The 8,436-nt window shown below is 37.9% G+C and overlaps 1 protein-coding gene across 2 annotated transcripts in view; it reads right to left on the bottom strand.

Annotated features, from left to right (window-relative positions):
• Positions 230-8,436, bottom strand: part of LOC104717322 (myosin-14-like) — a 10,300-nt gene continuing 2,093 nt past the window's right edge. Inside the window, exons 1-33 of one of the 2 annotated variants that reach the window (XM_010434870.2) lie at positions 8,264-8,422; positions 7,830-7,979; positions 7,612-7,748; positions 7,356-7,502; positions 7,144-7,245; positions 6,822-6,879; positions 6,629-6,730; positions 6,505-6,542; positions 6,291-6,417; positions 6,021-6,191; positions 5,808-5,939; positions 5,627-5,736; positions 5,486-5,546; positions 5,203-5,380; positions 4,911-5,116; positions 4,637-4,756; positions 4,266-4,364; positions 3,907-4,119; positions 3,660-3,799; positions 3,454-3,553; positions 3,331-3,375; positions 3,171-3,248; positions 2,906-3,076; positions 2,583-2,735; positions 2,295-2,495; positions 2,085-2,213; positions 1,925-1,995; positions 1,741-1,840; positions 1,586-1,642; positions 1,400-1,456; positions 1,214-1,294; positions 921-1,003; positions 230-804 (exon numbers count right to left, since the gene is read on the bottom strand). In XM_010434870.2, coding sequence (XP_010433172.1) covers positions 693-804; positions 921-1,003; positions 1,214-1,294; positions 1,400-1,456; positions 1,586-1,642; positions 1,741-1,840; positions 1,925-1,995; positions 2,085-2,213; positions 2,295-2,495; positions 2,583-2,735; positions 2,906-3,076; positions 3,171-3,248; positions 3,331-3,375; positions 3,454-3,553; positions 3,660-3,799; positions 3,907-4,119; positions 4,266-4,364; positions 4,637-4,756; positions 4,911-5,116; positions 5,203-5,380; positions 5,486-5,546; positions 5,627-5,736; positions 5,808-5,939; positions 6,021-6,191; positions 6,291-6,417; positions 6,505-6,542; positions 6,629-6,730; positions 6,822-6,879; positions 7,144-7,245; positions 7,356-7,502; positions 7,612-7,748; positions 7,830-7,979; positions 8,264-8,287 — 3,753 coding nt within the window. In that variant the 5' untranslated portion in view covers positions 8,288-8,422 and the 3' untranslated portion in view covers positions 230-692. Of the gene's footprint in view, positions 805-920; positions 1,004-1,213; positions 1,295-1,399; positions 1,457-1,585; positions 1,643-1,740; positions 1,841-1,924; positions 1,996-2,084; positions 2,214-2,294; positions 2,496-2,582; positions 2,736-2,905; positions 3,077-3,170; positions 3,249-3,330; positions 3,376-3,453; positions 3,554-3,659; positions 3,800-3,906; positions 4,120-4,265; positions 4,365-4,636; positions 4,757-4,910; positions 5,117-5,202; positions 5,381-5,485; positions 5,547-5,626; positions 5,737-5,807; positions 5,940-6,020; positions 6,192-6,290; positions 6,418-6,504; positions 6,543-6,628; positions 6,731-6,821; positions 6,880-7,143; positions 7,246-7,355; positions 7,503-7,611; positions 7,749-7,829; positions 7,980-8,263; positions 8,423-8,436 lie in introns of those variants that run through there. The other variant, XM_010434871.2, reaches the window with a different exon arrangement.

Here is an 8,436-nt window from a genome sequence, read left to right on the forward strand (position 1 = left end):
TTGACGTTTTATATGAGGGATGATCTTTGATATATATTCACTATACAAACCACTTCAGGGCGCATCTAAGCCTAAGCCAAGACAAGAACTAGAGTTGTTTTTTTTAACAATCTCCACTTCGATGGTTTTTAATGTTTTTTTTGCTAACTGTGTTTTGTAAGAACATATCCTGATAAGGATGCATTTTCTTGATTGATTTTCCTGTAACATTTTTTTAGCCATTAGAATATAGTCATATACCAAAGCCAATCATCCTTATACCCACACTTAAGCTGTTTCCTTTTGTACAAACCAAAATACAAGTTATTATATCTTTGCTATAACAACTGATACACTTCACGTACCAGATCTATAAAATTCACCAAAAAATAAAACTATAAGTTGAACCAAAACGAAGAAAGAGGAGAAACTGCACAAGAAGAACAAAACAATAGAGTTCCATGTCTCTTCTCTCTTCCTCCCAGACAAAATAATATAACAGACCTTAAGGAACTTCTGGGATGATCAGCGACGATGAGTAAAAAAAGAAACGATATGGAGAATCAATCAATCTATGTCTCGCCATAACGGTGATGAATGAAAAAAGAATATGGGAATCTCCGGCACATGTTGTTTTTCTTCTTCATCATGCTTCTACTGGTGTGTTCTTGAAGGGACTAGTACACCTGCAGCTTCTTTTGGTATCTTCACCGTTATAGTAAGAAACTGAAAGCTGGGTTTTCTCCAAGTTCTTCAGCTGGTTTCATTTCCGCAAAATCCTTCTCTTGCATTGAACTCGATAGATCATCAGCCGAGAAAAGAATGCTGAGCAGGCAAAAAAAAAAAAAAAAAGGAAAATTGGTTTTGATCCTAAGAAGTTTAACAAAACGTCTAAATAGCAGATATAAAGAGTTTGGATTTAGGGTTATTTTGTTACGTACCTAGAATCTTCGTCTAACAAGAAGGCGTTACTGTCAGCGTTGTTTGATTCTTCTATCATAAGCACTTTCATGCTTGATATCACCTGTTCATGAACATGAATTTAGTAGAGCTGACCAGAGCAAAAGCATACGAAGAACAGATCNGAGAGAGAGAGAGAGAGAGAGAGAGAGAGAGAGAGAGAGAGAGAGAGAGAGAGAGAGAGAGAGAGAGAGAGAGAGAGAGAGAGAGAGAGAGAGAGAGAGAGAGAGAGAGAGAGAGAGAGAGAGAGAGCTATTTCTGCAGAGATACGTACATCTTGGGATACACTTCTTGTGTTGTAGCTGTCATCCCAGTACAGTGTACATATTCTGTAAAGTTGCTGGACACTAAGGATCTGCAAAATTGAACACAACGTTCAAATTTACAATTATATTCTATGCATGCGCATAGTATCCGTCTATTATCGAGTAAAAAGGGTCAAGCCGATGGAAGGACTCACAGGGCATAGATCATGTGCAATGTCATCGTATGAGATTCTGTACTTCTGATGGATGACCTGTTGTTAAATGCCAATTCAAAGGACAATCATGAGAGGTGCACAAACCTATTACCACCAAAATGTTGGAAACGTGGAAAATATAATAGATGATTTTTCTTATAATCAGATAAGTGTAAAAGAACATACCAAGAATCCAACAGCTTGCCTGATATGTTTAAGTTCATCCCAAGATGAGCCAGCATACTGCAATTAATGAGGACAGGTATAATGAGCCAAATTGTGCTACACATAAATCAATCAACAAATTCACAAAAGTAGAAAGGAGATTCACTAGGGAATACATCTTCTTTTGTTTCGGCGCACCATTCCTCTAGCAATGCTAGACCAGATTTTACAAATTCTCCGTTGCTAAATGTACAACATTCTCGTCGCAAAAGAAGGCTACAAGAGAAGAATGAACCCCGTTATAATAATGCCTTATATAGACATGCCTAGTTAATGATAGACAATAAACCAATCTATTACCTGTTAAATAATTGGACATTGATGAATGAGAATGTCTGAGTAAATATATTTTGGATAAGAACAGGAGGAACCTGAAAGTGGAAAAAAACTATAAGAATTTCCAGACATTAAAGAGAAAGAAAACGTGACTGGAGAAGACGAGTTTTATTGATTTCCATACAAAATTCTCCTTCAATGTGCTTAGAATTGCGTTCAAGCCTTCATTAATCCCCTTCCAGTGGTCTAAAGGAGAATCCTTGCCCATTGACTTTGCAGATCGTAACGAACGTCCCGTTGATGTCCGCGGTGCCTAAAGAGGTCCATTCATATCAGACAACCACATATACAGAAGACTAATAGTAATAGAGGTATAGAGAGCAATTTAGCCAACCTGGATGCAAAGGGAAAGCAAAGTTTGCAACTCATTTTTCAGGTTATCACGAATCATTCCAAATATCTTTTCTACGTAAGCTGTAAGCTGCTGTTTGAAAAGCAAAGCTGGATCCTTGGCCACAACAGGGCGAATCACTGCAGCCGCTGCAGCTGCTGCTGCTGCAGAAGTCTCGGCAGAGGAAGGCGCTGAACGGAAACCCTGGTATTTTAGAAGATAAAGTTTCAGAAAAGTTTATTAATTTTAGAACAAAACTTCATTAACATAGAAAAACAAAGGCATATATACCATGGCCATTCTTCCAAACAAGGAGGTTGAAACAGGTGGTTTTTGCTGTGGACTGGCGCCAGTCGCACCTGGTTTCAGACTTTGTTGGATCATGAACAACAAGGTTGAAGTATTGGACAACCAATAAGCCAAATGATCGTTGTCATCTTCATCCTGAAAGTAATGATCGTAAAATCTCAATTTTGATTATTATATATAATCTACGTTTCAGAGGTAAGAAACACCAGAGCTCCCTGTTTCAGATAAGTTGATGATAAAAGAAGAGCAAAATATCCCATCCTTGGTATGTCTTAATTAGAAAGACTTGACATGTAATTCAGTACCTCAATAGCAGAACCAATCATTTGAACAAGACGATCAAACACACTAGTCCTTTCAGCTTCAAAGGATTTCCAATGAAGAAGACATTTGTATATCGTAAATGCCGCTACAGGCTTCCCCTGGTTGAATCCAATATTATTTACTACGCAGTTGATAAGAGCACCAACATTCTCCTATAGCAAGAAAAGTATCGCTCTTCAGTAAAAAAAGGCACATCTGACAGATCAGAAAAGAAGACAGAATGGAGTAAGTCAACTACAAACATACACGTTGACGATCCAAATGATATTTCCGACTTTTTGCATCAGATTCTTGGGTTCTTGCCAGTGTTTCAATCTCAGATCCCTGCAGAGATGTTTTTTAAGGACATACAAACAGATTCAACATAATTTTGGGCAAACGAGATCAAAGGCAAGACACGACTTACATTGAACAGACTTTCTTTGCTAGTAAAATGACCATTTTGTGAGGCCTGCAACAAAGAGGAGAGTAATACTTTTAATTATCAATGATTGTGAAGCCACCCAAGTATGTTTCTGCTCAGATATACCTTAACCGGAGTCGGAGGGAGATGTGCAGATGTCTGGATGAGGGATTTCTGCCTCAATATTTTGTTCTCAGATTCCACATCCAACATTTTTTCTTGAAGTCTGCAAATGAACATGTGTAAAAATATGTTTAGTGTTGAGTGCCAAAGGGGTGCCAAAGGGTTCTTTGGTGAATTCATTAAGAGACCAAGAGATGTATAGTGGGTACTCGTGCACAGTAGTTTTCAAATTAACAATAATAGTTTCAGCCTCTAGAGCCTGCTTTAGCCTCTCCTCGCTTAGTTTGCTTGTCTCCTCGAACTTTTTCTCTGTTTCATCAATCTTCAGGTCTAGTGAACTTACCAGCGACTGAAACCAAATGAGAAATAAAGGAAATGTGAAGCCTTCTTTGAGATATTTAACAGCTTTGACATCCTTAATAGACGCAAAGAACTCAAACAAAGCTCAATTCCTACCTTGAGCTTTTCATTTTCACTAGTTAGCTTCTCCACTAGCTCTATGTCAACTACAGGAACCTCCTGCAACACAGGAACAATTTCTGCCGTATTTTTAGCAGCTTCCAGTTCCTGTAAGAGCTTGACTTTGGTTTCCTTGAATTGAAGTTGCAAATCATCAAAAGCTGATCGTAGTTTTGCATTTTCTTGTGTTTTACTTTCTTCCATGTCCGTCTGAATCGTTAGAGCCACAGATTAGACGAAGGATATGTTATTGTTAAGTATCTGAATCCAGTTATTTCAGAGAAGGGCTTTTGGAATGAAAATACTACGATGATAAAAGGTACGCCAAAAGAGATGAAGAGTGCTTTATTACTTACCCTCATGCGTTTCTCTAGCTGCAGTCTCCATGTGAGTTCTTCTACTTGCTTCTCAAGCTTATTCTTGGCCGCTTGAAGGGCACCCGTTTCCTTTGCAGCCTGCACGAAAAATGAAGGTATCATTATTGCAATTTTTCATATTTTGGGAAAAGCTAACATCTCCTGCCTAAAATTCGCAGACCCTCAAACGACAAAGATAACTTCCAGCAGTTGCGTCAAAAGAGCTAGCTCAATTATAATATGTAAGCTCATATATATATCCATTATATAAGCTCAACTTAAAACAAACAATATCTGAAGTGTTGCAATTGCTATTGCCTATGCATAATGAGCTGATACAAAAAAAAGGAGGATACACAATAGAAGCTCACCGTCTTAAGCTTACGCAGTTCTTGACGGGCTAACCTTGCTCTCCATGCACTTTGTGTTGTAATTGTTGCTTTCTTTAGCCTCTGGTAGCGCAACTTGGCCAAGAATTTGCGGCAATGGCTCTGTTATACACAAATAGAACAAACTCACAGTCATGAACTTCAAAAGAAGTTGGGAAGAAGAAGGAAAGCCCATAACATCTAGTAGATGAACCAAAAAAGCAAGGAAAGAAAAATGTAGCCATTCACAATCTTCCACCAGAAACGTGTACAAGACCTGAATCATAATTGCCGCCTTGTTCTGCCTTTGGAACCGTAGCTGTTCACGGGAAGCCATACCGCGAATTCCTGATTGAATGGAAACAGCAGAAATATATAATTCTTTGTAAGACTTCCTAGCAAGGTGCATCCGTATGTCTCTCTGAATCTTTAAAACAGCATCCTCTCTCCGCAATCCCTCAAAGATCCGTCGAGAAAGTTGACCTTATAAATCACAGAAAAAAAAGCAGAGAATGAATAAATAGAAACATTTAGTAAATCGGATATTATTCTTCAAACTTTAAAAGTACCTCTGCACACAGCCTGCATATTGACTGCAGCCTTGCGAAGCATTGTAAAAGTTTTGCGGGACAAGTATGCGCGGAATTTTCTCTGGATGCTGCTGGCTGCTGTGCCTAAGACCTCATTCCTCCGAGCATCTAAGTCAGCCATCTGTCCAGCCCTGAGGAAAACCTTCGTCTTACCAATCTGAAAGAGCATCACAAAAGAAGAATCAGTCAGACGCTCTTCATCAGAATTTTAAAGCTCAGCCACATAGCAAAGTATTTAGAATATGGTGCTTCAAAAACGTACCTGGTATCCTTGGAGTGCAACTTTTTCAAGAAGTTTCTTGCAGGCAGCTACATCATCAGAACTAGAACGCAGGCCAACCAAAAGTTAGAACGTTTTGAATAGCTACTTAGTTTCCAAACTTTATATTGAAGAGAGAGGAACCTCTTATCCAAAATTTCAGGTGCAAGGATGCTAAATCTGTCAAGGAACTCTTCAAATCTTTTTCTTGTAGGAAATCCAGCACAGCTAATCCTGATTGCCTCCATCACACCCTGAAAGATATGCATATTCAGAATTTAAAAATTGCACGTTTATCAGAGAAAACAAAGCACGGAAATCTCACCCCACATCGTAGCTGTTGCAAAACATTTTGGTTCTCAAAGATCAAAGGCTTCAGAACATTATTGGGCTTCACGCAACGAATATAGTGAGGCTCAGTAGTACTCAGGGTTTCAAGCAATGTCACCAATTGTTGCTGCATTAAGTAAGAAATAAGCTTTCGTAGTCATGAGATCAAATAGACAATAATTCGCTTAAAGTACCTCATTTACTGCACCTTAAATCGTGAACCAATCGAAGAGAACTTCGATTTTTTGTTAGCATCTTCCGCAAGAAGAGGAAAGAGACATGCAACGAATGCGCACCTCGAAGCATTTAGCAGAGCCTGGTGCTCGGCAACAACATAATCTTTGTTCTTTTCCAGGAACTGTTCCGTCTGATAAGTGACCTGAAAATATGATGTAGTACTTATTAGGGCATGAAAAACTAGTTTTTTGGGCATTAACGCGTTGTATATATTTAAACATCAAAGCAAGTGTATACTCACATCACCAGCATAGTGGCAAATTGTGAAGTCAGTACGAGCTAATTTTGGCTTACTGAAGTGCTTGTGATCTTTGAACGTTTGATACATCTTTTCAGCAAATGTTTCATGCGTTGATCTTGGGAACATGCTGTAAGATACAGGTACGAAATTTAGATATGAAAGGAGAAAGAGAAAACACGTGTAGAAAAATATCAATTCAAGTTCTTAGCCATACCAAGCTTCATCCAGGAGAGCAATGATACCACCAGGTTTCTGAGCATGACAAAATAATGATGAAGAGTGTATTATAAATAATACTAAGTAAGATGTAGCAGATATAACATGGTGAAACTAGCAACCTTTTCAATAAGGTCCAAAATATCTTGATTATCTACAAACTCAATGTAACTCCAATCAATTTCTTCTTTATTATATTCATCTTGTTCCATTTTGAAGACGTGCTGCCAGGAAAAAGAAAACGTGGATCACTATTAGAGAAAATGCGGGCTGAAAAATAGCAGCAATCTGAATATGAACAAACCTCAGACAAACCTGATTAAAATGTTGCTGAAGTTTCTCATTGGTCAAATTGATGCAAAATTGCTCAAAACTGCAAAGTGCATGCAAAATCTATTTGATATACAGTATTCACTTCCCTTCCGTTTCATAATATATATGTAAGAAAGGAGAGAATTAAAAAACTACCCTTTGCATAGCTTACTAAAATAAGAAATCCATAGAAAACCAACAAACAAAACAACAGGACTATCATGTGAAAGTGCTGAGACTTATTTTTCTATCACGCTAAGTTCCAAAGTATTTCTCTAAACTGGTTCCATTCCCTTATCAAACAAAAGGCATACCGCTTAAGCACCTGTTTGTCTTGAAACTCTCAAACCCATATATATCCAGCACTCCAATCAAATATTTTGAATTAGGATCTTGTCCAATTGAGTTATTGATCTTGTTCACAATCCTGAAAGACAAATAGAGCAAGTTAAGAAAGTTTAATTAAACTAAGTTTGCAAATATGCAAAGAGAAGCATCCAGCAACCCAAATTCTGAATGTGTTAAAACAAGACATACCAATCAAACAATCTTGAGTACACAGTTTTTGCCAATGCATCTCTGCTGAGTGCTGCAGATTCTGGATCCAGACATTTCGTAATGGTTTCATCACGTGTCACAATTACACGTTTACAAAGAGAATCTTCTAGTGCCTGCTCATCACACCTGACGAAATCCAAGGAGTCAGAAATGACTTCTTTATTCAATATTCAATGAACCAGTTTCAGGAAGGGTTTCACATATTACAGTCATAGATAATCAATTAGTTACTCACATGAAGAGCTCAGCTGCAGTCTTCAGATGGTAGTTGGATGTCTCATCTTTTGGGGCTGACGAGTCTGCTTCTTTTCCTTTCCCAAATTCAACATTACCTAGATGAAGAATAGCAGCCACAACTCGAAAGATTGCTTCCTGACATAAAATTATATCAAAAGATACTCATACATATGTCGATAGCATAATTTTACCAAGGGGATGACAAAAAAATACTACCTGCTCCTCTGAATTTATTCCAACAACATCCATTGCCTTTCTAGTTTCACGATACTCCTTCGCATCATCCATTCTCTCCAACTCAATGCATTGAGATTGATTCAGGTAATGAAATTTTCTTGGATCCGCCAATTTCCATTTTTTAATGTCCTGATTAAATAATAAAAAGACAATGAGAAAACATCAGGCAAGAATTTCGACGACATCTCCTTCATGAAGACTGCACAATTCTAATGATGCTTCTAACAGAATTTTGATCAACGTGAACCAGCAAATCCAAGCAATTGAGTTTTTACTAAAGAAATTAAAATAGTTGGGAGTACAGAGAAAATTCTGATCCATAGCTATTTCAAATACCAGATCAAATTCTGACGTTCCCAAAATGAGAAGAAATGCTTGGAAGAACTTTATAAGGAGAGAGAACCCATACGTACCTCAGGTGGTGCAGCACAAAGCATGTAAAAACAGTGATAGTTCCTCTCAGGATCTGAGACTTGACAAACCCGCGATCTCTCTAACAAATAAGTCCTGATAGCAGCTCCTGATATTCTTCCCCTTTGATCGAACTGAATCTCCACAAATTTACCAAATCGACTGCAACATATAA

This window comes from Camelina sativa, chromosome 10 (assembly GCF_000633955.1).
Source record: "Camelina sativa cultivar DH55 chromosome 10, Cs, whole genome shotgun sequence".
Classification (NCBI taxonomy): domain Eukaryota; kingdom Viridiplantae; phylum Streptophyta; class Magnoliopsida; order Brassicales; family Brassicaceae; genus Camelina; species Camelina sativa.